Source organism: Rhinatrema bivittatum, chromosome 4 (genome assembly GCF_901001135.1).
Source record: "Rhinatrema bivittatum chromosome 4, aRhiBiv1.1, whole genome shotgun sequence".
NCBI classification, from domain to species: domain Eukaryota; kingdom Metazoa; phylum Chordata; class Amphibia; order Gymnophiona; family Rhinatrematidae; genus Rhinatrema; species Rhinatrema bivittatum.
The window spans coordinates 232,877,897-232,897,183 of record NC_042618.1 but is presented as its reverse complement, the minus strand read 5'-3'; the positions used below and the strand labels follow the sequence as shown (position 1 = coordinate 232,897,183).

Genomic DNA, 19,287 nt, shown 5'->3' with positions numbered 1-19,287 from the left:
CTTCAAATTGTTCAAACTGCTGTAGCGTGGATTCTAACTGGTGTTCTCCACAAACATATTACTCCCCTTTTGTATAATCTTTATTGGCTCCCAAGAGAATGGAGAATAAAGTAGAAAACTGCAGTCTATTCATAAATTATTCAGTTGTAGTGTCTCGCCTTGAATAACTTCAGTGTTTTGCACCTCTAACCTCCCATGTGCACTATGCTTATACCAAGCAGGCCGTCTTGATATTTCTTCCATCTTCTCTGCCCACCTTGCTGAGACCCGGAAAAGGGCATTTTCCCTTGCAGGCCCAGTTCAGTCCTTGAACAGTTGCATACAACAACATGCATGCAAGGCTATCAGGAAGCAAGTAAAAACATTCTTGTTTGTGCAGTGTAGATGCTTCCCTTCTCAGCACTTTGATTTCCTTTCCAATACACTTCAACCAGCTGCATGGCTTGGCACTATTGTGCATTCAGCCAATGATCTATGTACCAAAAGCAGTTCATGTCCTAAATCTTGCATTTGTTATTTTATGGCTTATTTTTATGGGTGATTTTGCTGTACCCTGCCTCGAACTTCTTGTAATGAGTGTGGGTTAGAAACTTTTTAAATGAATGAATATATAAATAAATAACTGTATAGGTGTGATTACATTAGCATAGCTGGGAATTTGCTGGGTCTGACCTGGAGTCTCTGGGTGTTTGTGCAAGCTTCCAACTTCCTTGGACCCAGAGACTGCTCTAAAACTCTCACCACAATGGCTCCAGCAGCAGAGCGCAAGAGCCAGTGATGGCGGGAGGATGTGGAAAATGATTGTTGCTCCTGTGCTGCTGCTCCTGCCTTTTTCTATGGCCTTTTTGTTCTCAGCATGCAAGCACTGAAGTGACTGGCTGCAGGAGGCAGCACGAGCAGTGTTGCATGACAGATGTACTTCCTGCAAGCTCTCACAACTGCTCATGCTGCAAAGCTTGCACAGTATGGCATTATTAGCTGATGGAGGGTCCAAAGAACACAGAACAAATGGGGAAGAGGATGGGAGGAGCATGCTGAGGAATGCCAGACAGCACTGCTGAGGGGAGGAGAAGGAGATGGAGCCTGCCATCATTGCTGGAAGGGAAATCCCTGGACCCTGTACAAAAGAGAGAGGAATACCAGGGTGCTCTCAGAGTTTTGAGGAAAACTACTGGGGCTTCGAGTCACATGGACCAAATCTTTGGGTGCTGCCAGCAAGCCAGAGAAAGCACAGGGCAGTCACATAGCTGTGGTCTCTGCAGCATGGTGGGGAAGTGTTTAAGCCAAACACATAGCAGCTGCAGGCCCATGGTGTCTTTCCCTCCCTCGTGCACCTGAAGTACCATGAGCCATGGCAGAAATCCTGCATTACTCAGGTGCAGAAAGAGGACAGAGTCAGCGACAATCATTCAGCCAACACAGAATATAGAGATGGTAGAAGCCTAATGGAGGCCTGGCTGTAGTCCTTTGGGGAAAGGGGGCTGGGGCCGCATTACAAGGGGACCTACAGAGAGGGGCCTAGATCAAGGCCACTGGGGTCACTGACGGCTAGGGTCACAGGGAGAAAATTTGGAATTGAGCAAGGAAGGTGGCAGGAAAAAGAGGACTGGAGATCCAAGCAGGGAGGGAAAGGAATGGGGTTAGAGCTGGAGAGAAGGTCTGCAGTGAGAGACAGAAGGGAAAACAAAATGTCTGCAGTGGGAGGGGAGGGGAAGAGAGAACGTCTGGGGTACATTCCCTGGCAGCACAGTTCCAGTGTCTGGCCAGCATAGCATTTTGTAGAGCAATGGAGTTTTGCAACACCATCCAACGTAGAACCCCCTGAGTTGTCGGGGAAAGCAAGACAGTTCATACAGCCTTTCCCCATTTCCTCCTGGTTAATCTTAGAGTGCTCAAAACTCAAACGTTCCCTGGTATGGAGAAAGGAAGAGGAGAACAAGCAGACCTCAAGGAGGTAAGCGAAGATGTGGGAAAGGAAGACGGGAGAGGGAAAAATAGGAGCTGAGGAAGAAAATCACAGAACGAGAGGAAGTGGGGTATGTATTGCTCAAGATTAACTTTCATTAACAACCCTTTCAGTTGGCTTGGTCAGTGGATATTAGATGTTAATTTTCACTGGCCCCCATCTACAGAGTTCTAGCAGTAATTTTGATGCAGAAGCCTCCATGCATCACTACATTATAGCACTACTGCCAGGGCTCATAACATTAGTCTGCTTGAGGATGTTGGAAGTAATCAGAACCGCCTGCTCTAATACGAAGCCAAGATTCTTCTTTTTCAACAATAAGTAGTAAATGTTTCTTTCCTATTAGACAGCTTTGCATCTCAATCTTTTGACTCAGATAAAATAAAACCAAACATGGGACCTTGAGCTATAAGCTGAGAATGGTCCCTGCTCCCTCTTCTTGCTTTGAGTGAGTATTGTTAAATATGGGGGTGATGGAAGAGTTAATGCCCTGCCACTTGACCCAATTGGCAGTATCCTGATATGACGACATTGGCTAAGCAGGAGGACTAAACCTCCTGTTAAAAAAAAAAAAAAAAGATATGTTGTTCCCCATCCGGCAGCTGCTCACCTCAGGGTGGAAGGCATGACAGGACTGTGGGCGACGGCGCAGCTTCTGAGAACGCATCCTTTCGCACTTCAAGGAGGCATTATCTGCATCATTGTCAAGGTCAGCGGCAAACGTTATTGGGGATAAGACCAAACACATGCAGAAAAGGTTGGAATAAGGCAGAATTTAAAGTTAACTGCAGGCAGAGGAGAACTCAGAAAACAGAACTGATACACAAACTAATCAATAGATGGATACAGCAACACCCTACTGGCCATCCAAATGGCCCATGTGTACCGGATTCTGATGTGAGCTGCAGTTTATCACTCAGCTGAAAGATTGCTGCAGAGATAGCAGGCCCACCTGAGGTACATGGATTGGGGTGAGGACAGCTTCTGGCAAAAAAACAAAAACTGGCTGCCAAGCAGAAGACCCAAGCTACTTCAATTTTGGCCATCCTGTTTCCCCTTCCCATTGTCCATCTTCCAGTTAGCTTGGAAACCCAGGAATCAGAAAAGGATTAACCAGGATAAAAATACAGTACATCAGTTACAGAAAGAAGTAGCCAATGGATAGTCTATACTTCCTTTAGGATGCAACCAGACAGATTTTTCTTCCAGAAAACCCAAGGAGATGCTCCCTGTTTTGCATGCATCGAACGCCCACTCCAACTCCACCACCTCCTCCCTTTCTTTGATTCACCATCACCCTTTGCTACTATTATCTAAGCATGCATTCTCTCCCACTTGGACTTCTGTACCTCACTCTGCATTGGAATCCCCCCAAAAACTAAATGGATTCAAAATGCAAGCAAATTTATCAGGATCACTCCTGTCCTAAAATCCCTCAATTGGCTCCCTACTCCGTACCACGCCAAGTTCAGGCACCTGGTTCTGGCTTACAGGATCCTCAAAGGCTGGGCCTTACCTAAACAGATGCCTTGTCCCATACAAACCTTCTGCCCTCTATGCTCACTGGAACAAGCCCTCCTTGCCTTTCTTTCTCCCAAGGAAATGCACCTCACACTAGCACCAGTAACAAAACCTACTCAGGATCTGTCTCAGCTCTGTGGAATGCTCTGCTACTTAACATCCAATTAAAACTGATCTAATATTCAGAAAACTACTAAAAAAAAACCAAAACAGGCTTTTTAAAGGAGCATTTGGACCTGAAGAATCATCCATCTCAAAGTGAAATTCTAAAAATGTAGCTGCTCAAAACAACTGCAGACCTGAAATCTGAACCATTGCACAGGCCACTCGTAAACAGTGAACTAATAATAGGCTGGCCCTTACTGAACTTGCAAAAACCCACACCATCAAAACCCAATTTATATTATTCTCAGAAAGGTTATGTATATATTTATTATCAATGTGCATATTTTAGAGACCAAATTTGGATATTCCACGAGTTTGTACACAAATTAACCTTATAAACCTAAAGTGATACTTCATGTTACCTAACCAAATCACAACGTAGAATTACCTATTTTGCCTGCTCTTTGCATCTGTCCTCCCGTCTCCTTCAAACATTAATGCTATTACTATTTATACTAACTACCCACTGCCACTGGTTCATGATACTCTCTTTGTAATCCCAACTTGTTGTACATTGTAAAACCAAACCCTAACGATTCCTCAACGTCCACTCTGAAATTCTAACTTTGCTGTGACATTGTAAACCTAAATTGTTATATCCTGCTTTGATCTCTCTGGTGGGAGAAAAGCAATATAAACAAACAATCGTGGTGGTGAGGTTGTCTGAAACAGGTTTGTGGATTAAACTATAAGCCATCTCTCACCTGTGGCTGGGAGGAGTAAGGAGCTCTCCTGCTAAACTGACACACGTCTCCAGCCAATAAAGATACTGAAAAAGACATTCTTTGGCATCTACCTTCCTGCGTTTGCTAAAATAAATGATACCTGTTAGTTATCCTAGGGACCTTTCACCTCTCTCTCCTCCTTGCAGGAAGAGAATGCCTCTCGAGCAAACACAGAATAGATGTCCCAGACGTGAGAACACTAAAGGATACATTTCACTTCCTTAGCTTCCAGCAGGATGGGTGGAAAAAGGCTGCAGTCACAGCTGGAGTCCGTGACCAAGAGGAGGAGGTTACTGTTGGTGATGTGTTGCACCACAAACATCCTGTGGAGAGAAGAGAACGCCGGCAGCCTGGTCAAGACAGCAACCATCATGGACACATCCAGTGATAAAACCTAAGCAGGGTTCAGGGCCTTGTCTAGTAGACTTCAAAGTTCTAGGGTGAAGCCAAGATCTTTCAAAGAGGCAAAACACTAACTGCTAGCAAAATTCCTCATCTGGAGGGAGATAATGCTACTACACACTCAAACTTGTTTAAATCTTTTTACTCTTTAGATTATTATTTTTTTTTTTTTTTTTAAGTAGAAGCAACATGTCTTGAACAATTCTGAGCTATTGAATTAGCCTAATGGGAAACTGTTAATGACTGCCTACTCAATCCAATTAGGGATACAAAAAAGTTATAACCTTGGACAGAGCAGGAGGGTTCAACCCAAAGTAATTGACCAAAAGAAGTGAACACAAAAAAATCTAAAGAGCGCACAGGACAGAGATTGAAAGAGGTAAAGAAACAGAAAAAGAAAAGAGAATTAGTAAAATAAATGGACAGAAATTCTGAAATGAATTTGAAATGCAGACAGAAGTTATATGTAGAGAGAAACCAGACAGCAGACGAAAGAAACATGAGTGCAAAAGGGCAGGATAATGAAAGAGCAAGAGAGGAAACAGTGTACAAATTTTATGAAAAAGTCTGCAAGGTGCAGCTCTGACATCTAAAATTCCTAACGTATTTCTTTAGTATTAGTGCATGTATTTCAAGGTTGGATTATGAAAATTCTTTTAAAGAAGAAATGTCATTAGCTGGGGGGCTGTGTGCTGAGCATATGTAAGTGTGGTGCGCAAGACAAGCAGGAGATAGGGAGAGTGATGAAAAGCAGCTGCCCCGCTAGGTTTTTGATGGCACTAAGTACACCTCTTCTACACTGGCTTATCTTATCAGCTCCTCTGCCTCCTTCCTGCCAAGTGTGGCTGGGGGTCCCATTGTAATTAAAGGGCCTTTGAAAGCTCTGGATTTGTCACTGAGCTTCAGCATTCATTCAGCACAGCACATGGATACCTTCATGTGACAGGGGCTTTGGCTCAACGACTTTCCTCTGCCTGCCTATCCTTGCTGCCTCTTGTTGTCTTTTACCCCAGAGTGATAGGTGAGCAGAGGAGGCAGTCCCTCTGCCTACGTATGACCTGCAGAGGCTCCCTTTACCCCTCAGACTCCTGCTTCCCAGCGGGGCTCACGCAGGTCATTTGCACATCAATTCCGGCACGGTCCTCTCCCTCTCTTTACAAAATCTGAAATATACTGAGTCAGTCCAATACAAAGGTCTGGTCCATAACTCATTTGTTGACCCTTATTTCTACAAAATTCTAACTGAGATACTTTTTTTTTTTTTTTAATATACTGACATTTGATCTGGAATATCACATCGGTTTACATTCAGGTACTGTAGGTATTTCCCTATCCCCAGAGGACTTACAATCTAAGTTTTGTACCTGAGGCAATGGAGGGTAAAGTGACTTGCCCAAGGTCACAAGGAGCGACAGTGGGACTTGAACCCTGGTCTCCTGGTTCTTAACCCACTGCTCTAACCACTAGGCTACTCCTCCTAAGATATCTGCATAATTATGGAACACAAATGCACTGAAAGTCTGCTTAGTTGGATAATTTTTAAATAAAATGAATTAAAATACAATATTTCTCTGAGATACTTTAATCCACTAGTTTGTAGTCTTCTTACTCTTTAGTGTCTTTTCCTGTCTTGCTTCATCTTTTGAGCCTACTTTCTCAGGCTTGGTGCCACTGGGTGTGCAAACCGTGCGGCAGCGTTGGGAGCAGGGAGAGGCCCGTGTTGCTGCCAGTGGACCCGATCCCACCAGCAGCAGAAGATTTCTGCTTTTTCTGCCGCCGGTGGATCGGGTCCACTGGAGGAAGAAATAGCAGGAAGTAGGGGGGGGGGGGCAGACATGTCACTTTGGTCGGCAGGGCCGCTCATCTCACCAAGGCCCTTAGAAAAATTCACGTCCAGGTGCCCCTTCCTCCTTCCTGCCTGTGCAGCCCCAGAAGAAAAACATTGCTGGAACCGTGCGGACAGGAAGGAGGAGGAGCATCGGCCGCATGCAGAGGAGCAGTAGAGATTGTAGCAGAGCCACCGCGGATCCCACCTCACGGCGGCTGGAGAAGAGGAGACCCGGTAGCAGGGCCACTGCGGACCCCACCTTGCAGACGCCTAAGATCAAGGCCGCTGCGGAGCCCATTCCGAAGTGACCCAAGAAGAGGAGGCCAAGAGGTGAGAGAGAAGCTGAGGCCCTGTAGAGTGTGTGTGTGTGTGTGTATGAGAGTGAGTTGAGAGACTGTGTGTGGGAGAGAAAGCCTGCATGATCGGAGACAGCATGTGAGAGCCTCTGAGTGTGTGTGTGTGTGTGTGAGAGGAGAGAGACAGCATGTGAGTGAGAGCCTGTGTATTTGTGTGAGACAGCATTGAGTGAAAGAGCCTGTGTATGGGTGAGAGAGACAGCATGTGAAAGATAGACAGTGTGTATTTATGTATGAGAGAGCATTTGAGAGTGAGGGTTGTATGTGTGAGACAGCATGTGAGTGCGAGAGCCTGTGCCTGTATGGGTATGTGTGAGAGAGAGACAGCCTGTGAGAAAGAGAGCCAGAGTGTATGTTTGAGGAAAGAAAAGAAGAAGATAGGTGGATAGAGAAGAAACAGAAATAAAGAGACCCTGTGAAAGGAACTGGCAAAAGACCAAGAAAGAGAAGGTGGAAAAATGTCTGAGACCAACCAATTAGAAAACTAAGATCAGACAACAAAGGAAAAAATAATTTTTTAATTTTTAGTGATTGGCATATGTTATCTTTGGGAATGTACAAGAGTAGCACTTTCTCTATGCCGATCTTGCAATGTACGAGATCGGCATGGAGGAAGTGGAGGCCCGCAAATATTTAATACCGCAGGGCCTGCACAGAGAAGGCAGCAGAACGGGCTTCAGTGCCAGTAGCAGTGTTCGGCACCTCCCCAATAGCCGGGTGCTTCAGGTGGATTCCAACCTGCCAGCAGCTGAAATGAAGATGAGGGCCTGACGCTGCTGGTAGATCCCAAACAAAGAAAAGCTGGAGACGCCTGTGGGTTTGTCTGAGAGAGAGCGTATATGTGTATGAGCTTTTGTATTTATTTATTTATTTATTTATGAACTTTTATTTACCGACATCCGTAGAATACATCACGCCGGTTTACAATGAAACTGAAGAAAGGAAAATTACAATAAACAGGGGGGGGGGGAAGGGGGGCAGGCATGAAAGGAAAGAGGGGGGAAGGGAGAAAGAACTAAAAGATGGAAATTAAAGGACAGGCGGAAGGAGAGAACCATCATAAACTGGGTACAACAGGAACTATATACATCTTATGCCTGTTTGTGTGTATATAAGAAAGAGAGGAGAAAGTTCGTGCATCCCTCTTCCACTAATCCATGACAATCTCGGGATGACTAGAAATCAAAGTTCCCAGGTATGGAAAGCATGAATTTTTAAAATCTCTTTTAGTTTTTCAGGTGTTATTTGCTGGTCTGCTGTTTTGAAATATTTTATTGGTGTTTGGGACATTTAAAAAAACTTGTATATGAGTTTTTAATTATTTGATCTTTTATTCATCAGCTTTTTTTGAAATATTATTAATATGTTTTTAATATTAGGATTACTTACTTGTTTTATTTCATGATTTTATTATTTGATGTTTGAGGAATGGTGGTGGTTCTGTTTTTTCATTGTTGCACTGCATAGAGTGTCTGGCTTCTTGCGGTTTCCAGTTCAGATTTTGTCTGCACATTTGTATTTCTACTTTATGGTTGCTCCATTCTGTATTTGGTAAGGGTCTGATTATGTTCTGCATGTGTGACTGAGGTGAGGCATTCTCCTAATAGGAAGTGTATTAGTGTATTCGGACTTTCAGAGGGTCAAGCCCACAACCAACACACATCACAGTAGGCTTAATACAATATGGGTTCCCAATGTCTTTTTTTGCAGGGATTTCTGGTTGGCTTCACAGCAGTGCATGTAAATATAATGTAAGTGATATTTTTACCTCAGAATACTGTACTTTGATATTTTTCATGTAAAATATAAATGCATAACTCTTAACTGTGTGTGTGGAATGGGGCGGGGGGTGTTGTGCAAGGCTATGAGGTTCGTCTAGGACATCTAAAAACTTGGTGTCAGTTTTTACAATTTGTATCACTAAAGGGAGCTGGGCATTTTTTTGGTGGTCCCAGGACCGAGAATAAATGAACATCCGCACAGTAATTGTTCACCCAGGGCAGCAAAAAAGCTAGCACTGGCCTTGGTAACTTTCTAAAAGCTTATGAGAGCACCATGTCTGCAAGTCCTTCCCTAATAACTTTTGTGATGCGTATCCTATCAACACCACATTTTCCGTACATGTCTGGGGGGGGGTCCAAAGAGATCTGACAGGGCTGTTTTTTTTTTTTTTGCACATTTCGGAAAGCAGGCTCTGTTGGTTCTGCATGGAACGTCTTGCTTCAATCTCGTCTCTTTCTTTATCTTTCTCAGCCCTTTTATCGATCTGGATGTTATTTTTCATGAAGCATCATACTCATAACTTGGCTCAAGCACTGTCACTGGGACCAGCTTTTTCTTAGTCCGGGGCAGATATACAGAATTACATCCCCTCCCTTTTTCACTCACCAGTGCCTGCTCTGACACAGGGCTTCCTCCTTTAGCAGCAAAGGCACTGCTGTCTTTATAGTGGCAGCAGCTTCAGCAATGCACCCGGCTCGCTCTCTCTCTCCCCTCCTACTCGGCATTCCTCTCTCTCTTCCCCCATCCCATGCCCAGCAATCCATTTCTCTTCCCCTCCTCTCCTTCCCCTGTAACTCCCTCTCCCCCCAGTTCACTCTGTGCCCTGAATCCTCCTATTTTTATATGTATTTAAGAACATAAGAACATATGAAATTGCCATGCTGGGTCAGACCAAGGGTCCATCAAGCCCAGCATCCTGTTTCCAACAGAGGCCAAACCAGGCCACAAGAACCTGGCAATTACCCAAACACTAAGAAGATCCCATGCTACTGATGCAATTAATAGCAGTGGCTATTCCCTAAGTATAATTGATTAATAGCCATTAATGGACTTCTCCTCCACGAACTTATCCAAACCTTTTTTGAACCCAGCTACACTAACTGCACTAACCACATCCTCTGGCAACAAATTCCAGAGCTTTATTGTGCGTTGAGTGAAAAAGAAATTTCTCCGATTAGTCTTAAATGTGCATATATTGTATTTATTTGTTTAGATTTATATTCCACTTTTCAGAGCTTCAAAGTGGATTACATTCAGGTCCTGTAGGTATTTCCCTATCCTCAGAGGGCTTACACCTTGCCCTGAATCCCCCCTATCCACTCTGTGTCTTAAGTCCCCCTCTTTCTCTCCTCACTCCTTGACCTGCATTCCCCCTACCATTTGCCCTAGGTTTTCCTCTTTCTCCACCCCCAGTACTTGTCTTGCATTCCCCTTTTACTCAACCCCACCCCCTGTCAAGCAGCAGGAGTCCCCTCTCCTCCACCACTCTGCCCAGCAGCTGCAGCCCTCTCTCCCTCTCTCTCTTTTTGCCCCTCCCCCAATCTACTGCACAGTATGGGTCTCTTCTTTGGCTCCCCTCCCCTCCCCTCTCTCTTTTTTCTGTCTCTCCTGCTTTCTATGCTCCTAGGGCTGCAATGCTGTAGATCTTTCTGCAATGGTAGCAGCAATAGCTGAAGAAACTTAAAAATTAACACAAGGCCAGTGAGCCATGAGGCAGTCCCTGTCTTTCTACACAAGCTTATTTATTGCAGTATCCTAAAAACATGAGTGGTTGGGGTCCCCTAGAGCAGATTTGGGAACCACCTACCTAGGACCTTCAGCTTTGTGCACTCCGCTCAATTTTCAGGCTCATGGGCTCCCCCTGAGTTTTTATAATTATACTCAAGTATCATTATGTCCCCACCCCAAACCTTCCCAGTAGCAGATGTTTCATTGTGAAAAAAAAAATACTTGTCCATTTTGGAGGTCTTCTGGCTCTCTCTGTTCTGCTTTTTCTTGCCAAAGAAATATAAATGTGTTGATATTTAAAAACCATTAAGGCCCATCTAGTCCACCCATTTTTTCTTCCTACTGCAAGACCGCAGACTGTGCTTGAACTCAGGCTTTACATTCTCTTCCATGCAACTATGAATCTTCTCTTCTGTTTCAACTCCTTTCACTGAGAAGCTATTCCATGCATCCACCACCTTTTCTGTGAATATTGCCTCATGTTTCTCCTCTTGCTTCGATTCCCTATCAGCATCGTGTATGGCCTCTTGTTTTAGAACTTCCTTTAAGGTATTTTAATTATCTGACTCATATCCCTCTTTTCCTCTAGGATAAACATAATTAGGCCATTAAGTCTCACAGCATACAGCTTAGGTGCTCTGCATCAGTTTGGAAGCTCTTGATTGCCTCCATACTATATCTGATATGTGGCCTCTAGAACTGGATACAATATTCCAGATGATGTTTCACCAATTTGTAAAGAGGCAATGCCATCTACTTTTTTTTTATGCTGGTTATATTTATGCGCCCTAACATTCCTTTGGATCTCACTATTACCATTTTGAAACTTTAAAATAACCAGGTAAGATTATGTACTATTCTCTTGGATTTCTGTATCCTGAGCGCATGCTGATTTTTTTTGCATTAAATCTTAGTTGCCAAATGCTTGACCATATTTCAAGTTTTCATACTAACGTCTTATAATTCCTCTCCCATCTGGAGTGTCTGTCCTGTGACAAATTTTCTAGTAGTCTTCCAGCCTTTGCACCCAGGTTTTGGAATACCTTACCCTAGGGATGTCCATCTAACTCTGTTTCCTAACCCTGACCTGGAGGCACAACTAGCCAGTTGGGTTTTCAGGATTTCCACAATGAATATGCATGAGATAGATTTGCATATGCTGGAGATCCAGTGTATGCAAATCTCTTTCATGCATATCCATCTTGGAAATCCTGAAAACCCAACAGGCTAGGTTTGCCTCCAGGACAGAGTTGGGTAACACTGGTCTAACTGATCATTATCATAGTCTTCGCCAAACAGTGGAAACTTTCAAGTGGATTTTAAAAGGCCTGCTCCCGCAAATACTGGAGGTTACATGTGTGGTTGGGCCCTGTGCGCACCAAGCGCATTTTAGAAAGGGTCCGGTCCCGTGTATAACTCCCAATATACGCAGAAGTGCCAGACTTGAAAAAAGAGGCAGGCCGGAAGCAGGGTCTGGGTGGGGCGGGGCAGGCCAGGACTATGCCATTAGATGCTGTCCCAGGGAAGCGCGTGCCGACAGCTGGCTGGTGCGCAGAGTTTGCTTCTGCTCTGAAGGAGCAGTAAGTATAAAAACAAAAAAATTGGGGAAAGCTGGGTAGGTTTAGGGGATGGGGAGGAGAGGGGAAGAGGGAGGAAGGATATGGTTAGGGGAGGGAACTGGGAAAAGGCCTGATCACGTCACTGCGCGATTCTTTTAAAATCCACCCCCCTGCACACGGAGGACACCCGCCCGCGCACGCACAAGCGGACATTAAAATCTGGTGCACATGTGCGTGAAGGAATCGCAGTTTAGAACGTGCGCGTGCCGACGCTACATGTTATAAAATACCACGCGAACGTGGACGGTGCGCAGGCCTTTTAAAATCTACCCCTTGGTTATTTGAGTCAGCCTCATCGTTATGAGTTTTGGTTGGGCTATTCTTACATTTCACATTTCACCAAGATATTAATGGATGCCGTTAGTTGTAATTATTTCACTTTTTGATTTGTCAAACTATAACGTTAGTTGGTATTTATGTATTTTTATTCTTTTTATTGTTTTATGATACTGTTTGCTCTGTCTGCATGATTTTGTTTTATTCTGCTGTGCCTAAGTAAATTTCGAAAGGAAAGGGGGGCCATGCATGAATGCAAACACTCTCTCTGTCTCTCCAGACTTAACTGACCTGCAAAGACTGTACCGGCAGCACCGTCTTAAATATCATTACAACCATTGAAAATCATAATAATCTCATGCACAAGTGGTTCAGCTTGCTGAGGGTTATGGGCTTGCCTAAGCGTGTGTCAGTGGTCACGGACTAGCGAGGCTTGGGCTTGCTTAAGCACGTGCGAGTGAACATGCACCGAGGCCTGGGGCTGTGCATGAAGAGGACAGCAGAAACGGGCTGAATTTTTGGATCACGAGATCATTATCGGGAACCTCACTGCTTTTAACCCATAGTTTGTAGATCCCAAAAATTAGATCAGGGAATGAGATGACATAAAATGGCGTTTTCTCCAGGCCAATTATTTTAGGTCGCCATCCTGCAATCTCAAATAATTAACTCTCTTAAAAAAAAAAGGAAAAAAACCCCAGACACATATTTATGGAGAAGAAATGGTTAAGCAGGAAAAGATGTAATGTTTTGTGGCATATACACATGAATTTCAGATGAAGCGCCCAGGCTGTGGGTATGAACTAATGGTTAGCATAGAAGAATAGTGAGTCAGGGATTCCTGGCCTCACTGTGGCTTTTTGGTTTGAACAAAGTTGTTACTTAATTGAAAAAAATTGTTACACAGCCTTTGACATGATTTACATCTTTATTTTGTTGGTATTTCTTCTGAGGTCATACTCTTGCTGTAACTGATGCTGAAATGATTCACTGTCCACGCGACCACCCTGAGGACACGGAATTCTGTCGTGAAATGTGTTCGGCAAATCTTTAACAAGACCTGGGGCTCTCTGCTTGTAAGAAAAAGCATGGACGGTTTGCAGACATCCTGCACTTTTCATTCCCCAGGTAGGCAGATTTTGTAGCTGGACATTGGATTCTCTTTAGGAATCCCTGTGAACACTCAAGTTTCATTTTCATTCCTCCACTGTCTCCCTTTGTGTACTTAAACAAGTCCCTTTATATCCCCACTCCTCACTTCACTTGGTTGTAAACCTCCAATAGTCTTACTGCTCATTCATTCTTCAGACTTTGGTTAAGATTTGTCATGCAATTTGCAAACTGAGCTCCTCCACCCTGGAGGTGGCTGTACTTGGAAAGTGCTTTGAATTCTAATTTAGATGCAAGGTGCTGCAGCAACCTGAAAGGAGTAATTGCTATTTCCCTGTGCCATCTAAGAGCTAGGCAATTTCTGAATCCAGGTCGTGATGCAGAGGTGAGATTGGAAGAAAACTTAAAATTTGTACATCATAGGTTAGAACATAGGTAAGGATGGGTATATGCCAATGTAAGAGTTTTTATAAGCATGAAGCTGTGTCAGTGCGAGTTTGCATTATTTACCTTTCTACATAGGAGAGCACAAGGGAATATGTATAAGCAGAATAACTGGGTAAAGCATGAGAATGTCCCAAATGTAGCCCCAGTGCTGTAACAGTGTGTACCTGTGAGAAGTGTCTGCATAAGAAGGCAGACATGCGTGCTTAAGCACATGTGTGCAAATTCAAATAAGGTTGCAAAAAAGCATGTTTACAAGTAAAAATGAGGGAAAGTACATGGTTGAGAGTGCAAGTGTAAGGGCACCCTTAAATGAAGATGTGCATTTGGGTTCATGGAATTAAAATACCTCTCCTGCTCCTCCCAACTAGTTCTGATGATGTATTTCCCTATCGAAGAGTGAGGGAAGGGCCTGGCAGACCTGGGGAACCGGTAGCTGGTTCTTCTTGGTAAGGCTAGGATGCCATCACTGCTTCCCTTCCCCCCCCCCCCCCCCAACACTGCCAAGGATTCTAGGAGTCTCGGGGGGGCCTAGCTCAGGCCTGGATCACAGACCCCAGTTTAGAGGTCTGGCATCAGAACCTTATGGCTACACATCCCATGCCTTTCCAGTATCTTTGGGGCATTGTTTGGACCCAGCAGCTTCCTCCCGCTCGTTTGGCATTCTAGCTCGTCTAGAAGCTGTTCCAAGTAGGGCCCCAGCACCACAAGCCTTCAACCACAGCTAGCCAGGGATAACCCCCCCTTTCTTTCTTATTCTCTCACCTGCCTTCCTCTATAACCCAGCTATTACAGGGAGAGGCAGGTATACCCTAAAGCACATCCTCAGGTCTTCGTTCCGCTCCTATCACAGCAGCAACACATCCTCCATAGCAATCCCACCCCCAACCAAGCAGCAGAAGTCAGATCCAGGAATCGAGCCCGGGTCTCTAACATGACAGTGCTGCTGCTGCTGAGGCACTGGGCTAGTTCTCTCCTCACTATCTTGTAACTTCCTTCACCCCTACTTCCAGTAAAAACAAGCTCTCCAGGACAGTTGTGGGACAAAATGGTGCCCTGGGCACTCCCCCCTTCCCTCTGAGGCTCACAGACTGACTCAAAAGGATGGATGGAGTGTTCCCTTCGGCCTGGCGCCCAGGGCGGTCACTCTGCTTGCTCTCCATTTGCAATGGTTCTGCATCTCTCTTTACTGAAAGAGGAAAGGACTCGGCTCCAGAAAACCTTCCAGTAATGATCATCAATCCATCTTCTCTGTTTTCGTGTAAATAACATTGTTTTCATTTCTCTTGATGCATAAGCCGAATAACAACTTTTTTATGCCGTGTTTGTACCATGTGTTAGAATGAAGCCAATTCTTAAATAAACAACTGCTTTCCATGTTTTCCTCAGCAGCGGTATCTCCCCCCCCCCCACCCCCTCCTTCCCGCTTTTCTTATCTGCAGCTGCCTCCTCCTCCTCTGCCAGCTTGTGTCTGAAGTCTGAACCACACAGGGGGTGCAGGTCCTGCAAGATTATGGGCCACCATGCATTCAGACTTCAACTTGAAGCTGGCAGAGGCAGATGCAGTTAAGAAGTGCTGCTCTCCTCCTGCTGGAGAGAGGGAGCAAGAGGATGAAAGCACAGAGCCCCCCCTAGGCATGGAGTCGGGGCTGGTCAGCTCAATTCCATCCCCCAGTGGCAGCCCAGGCTCTCAGCATGGACTGTACTTTACAAGCAGACACAAACACTGCAAGATATCTCAAGGTCTCTGTGCCCCTAAATGCTTATAATGATGAAAGACCAGGCAAACACATGTGTGTGTACATGCATGCACCCATATCCATATACACATGTGTGTGCAAGAGAAGACCAGTGAATACACCTTTCAAGTGCCCTGTATTGTGCAGGATATCCCAGACTGGTGGTATTTTCAGTTACTATCCTGCTTCCCCCACCTTCTTTCCTGTGTTGTGGATTCCTGCTGGCAAACCAAAATTTCACTTTTAAGTGTGATGAAAGGCAGACTATAAATAAAAATGGTCATTATGATAGACTGGCACAAGCATGAGAAAGTGCCGATACACAATGCAATTTAAACTGAGGCTCATACGTAAGGTGTTAGCACTGCCCGAGTCACTCAGGAGCAGGGGCGGATTGTGGGAAAATAGTGGCCCGGGGATTTTTCTCCATACTGGCCCATGGGTAACCAATTACATATACAATATAATTTACATATATATGTACACACCCCTATATTTCGGCATGGTCCTCCCATATCAACACAGTACTATTTGCCAACACTCAAAGAATAACAACCCCACCTATGAAAAAGAATACCACAAATATTACACCAGAATCTAAAATATCAATACACCTCCTATCAGGAAACCAGAACAGGCCAAGCTACTACAGATCCCTACAGAGAAACCACATGCTAAAAGAATGCTTCATCTCAGTCTTTGCATGCAGAACACAAACCCTCACCAAATACAGAATACAAAATGAAGGAGCACAAATGACAAAAACTGAAATGGAAACTCCAAGAAGCCAGACTCCATGTATTAACAATAGAAAAATAGAACCACCATTCCTCATAAAACAAATAAAATCAAGAAACATAAAGCATCAGTTATAATAGTAAAACCATAATAAAAGAATATTTTAAAACTACTGATAAATAGAATTTCTATTACTTAAAATCATATACATTTTTTACAATGTCCCAAACACTAATAAAATATTTCAAAATGGTACATATATCAAATAACATTCAATAATTAAAACTAATAAGGATTTTAAAAAGCCCCTGCTTTCCCCTTCTGTGGGAGCTCTTTATTTCCAGTCACCCTGATATTGTCGAGGATTAGGAGGTTATCCTCTCTCTCTCTCACACATACTCACATGTCCATTCTCTCTCACACATACACTGTCACATACATACACATTCATGCTCTTGTACCCACCATAACCTCTCGCTCTCACTGACACTGTCACACTCTCAGGCTCTAAGACACTCTCCCTCCACACACAAACTCTTACTCCCTTGGATTTTCTCCCCCCACACACACAAACTCTTACTCCCTTGGATTTTCTCATACACACTCATGCTCTCACACTCTCACACACACACACACACACACACACACACACACACACACACACACACAGACCCCCAGGCAGGCTCCCATTCATTTTCACACCACTCCCTCCCCATCCCATAGGCATGCACACATTCATCCTCACACACACAGACCCCCAGGCAGGCACCCATGCATTCACACACATACACCCCCAGGCAGAGTCCCATTCATTCACATGCACACCCTAAAGGCAGACCCCCCTCTCTTTTGCCAGCAACCTCGGAACCTCTCTCATTCCTCTGCTGCCACTGTCACTGCTGTCACATGGCTATTGGGGAGGCACCAATTGCTGCTACTGACACTGAAGCCCATCCTGCTGCCTCCTCTGTGCAGGCCCCATGGGCTTCCACTTTCTCCATGCGGATCTCGTACATTGTGAGATCCGCATAGAGAAAGTGCTATTCTTGCACATTCCCAAAGATTACATGTGCCAATCACTAAAAAGTAATTTATTTTTTTTTTATCTTTGCTGGCTGATCTTAGTTTTCTAATCGGTTGGTCACAGGCTTTTTTTTCCCACCTTCCCTTTCTTATTTTTTTGCCAATTCCTTTTATATTGTTTTTTTTCTATTTCTTTTCTCTTCATCTTCTTCCCTCAAATACACACTCAGGTTCTCATTCTCACATGCATTTCTCTCTCTTACACACACACACAGCCTCCTACTGTCACATGCTGTCTCTCATACAATCATTCATACACACAGTCTCTCACTGGCACATGCTGTCTCTCATACAATCATTCATACACAGTCTCTCACTGGCACATGCTGTCTGACTCTCACACACACAGGCTCTCTCTCACTCCCGCATACTGTCTTACTCAAACACAGGCTCTCAATGTCACAAGCTCTCTCTCATACAATCATTCATACACACAGGCTCTCACTCTCACATGCTGTCTCTCATACAATCATTCATACACAGTCTCTCACTGGCACATGCTGTCTGACTCTCACACACACAGGCTCTCTCTCACTCCCACATGCTGTCTTACTCAAGCACAGGCTCTCGCTCTCACTCTCACATGCTATGCTGTCTCTGCAAACATTCAGATCCTCACTCCCACACACAATTTCTCAACTCATCTCATACATGCACACACACACTCTATAGACCCTCAGCCTCTCTCTCACCTCTGGCCTCCTCTTCGCGGGTCGCCGCAGGATGGGCTCTGCAGCAGCCCTGATCTTCTCAGGCCGCGGTGGCCCTGCTACCGGGCCTCTTCCTCTTCTCGGGCTGCTGCGATGATTCGCGGCAGCCCGTAAGCGCTGCTCCTCTTCTGCACACGCTGATGCCCCTCCTCCTTCCTGCCCACGCGGCTCCGGCAACGTTTACTTCCGGGGCCGCACATGCAGGAAGGAGGAGGAGCATCAGCACGTTTAAACACGATCTTTTTCTTCGGGCCGTGGTGATGTGAGCCTCACCACGGCCCTGCCGATCTGCCTGCTATATATGTGTTGCTACTCAGTGGCCGCATGAGCCTCCTTGCGCCTGGGGCCATTGGCTCCCCTCAGGATACCACTGCTTGCAGCGCCCCCTAATACTTTGGTTGGAAATTTTATAATACAAAAAAAAAAAAAATCATGTGACAGGAGTGACCGGCCCACCGGGGGAAGCCCGATCCCCCGATAGGTCAATCCGCCCCTGCTCAGGAGTGCATTATTTCAGAGGTAGAACCTATAGCAGGGGTGGGCAATTAATTTTCCCATGGGGCCGCATGAGAAATTGGGATGGTTTTAGAGGGCCGGACTAATATAATTAACTCAGTTCTCAATAGCCCTACTTATGAAAAGACAGCAGTTTACCACCAATGCATGTCCTCTGAGAAAACACAACAAATAAGACCGATACAAATGCTTACATGCTAGCAAAATATCTCATCTCGGTAACAGACACAGAACCGACCTAACATACTCCCAGGATCTGTAGTAATGCACATAAACTAATCTGCACACAGTTACACCTGTATTATGGAATACACTCAAACAGGAGCAACCCTATCTATGAAAAGGCAACACTACAAATATTAAATCAGGTCCTAAAAACCAATACACCTCTTATTAGGAAAACAAAACTAGCAAGCACTATAGATCCCCACACAGAAATAATTGTAAAACTATACTAATAAGCAGAATAAATGTTTCAAAACAGCTATGAACAGAATAACATCCAACAATTAAAAACTCATAAAAACTATTAAACATTCTCCAAACACCAATAAAATATTTCAAAAAAGCAGACATCAC

The 19,287-nt window shown here is 44.6% G+C and overlaps 1 protein-coding gene across 2 annotated transcripts in view; it reads right to left on the bottom strand.

The window, feature by feature from the left end:
* Positions 1-19,287, bottom strand: part of CACNA2D4 (calcium voltage-gated channel auxiliary subunit alpha2delta 4) — a 558,520-nt gene that overhangs the window by 25,128 nt on the left and 514,105 nt on the right. For both annotated transcript variants that reach the window (XM_029599894.1, XM_029599895.1), the window contains 2 exons: positions 4,588-4,700; positions 2,577-2,659 (listed from right to left, as the gene is read on the bottom strand). In XM_029599894.1, the coding sequence (XP_029455754.1) occupies positions 2,577-2,659; positions 4,588-4,700 (196 nt within the window). The remainder of the gene's footprint in view (positions 1-2,576; positions 2,660-4,587; positions 4,701-19,287) is intronic.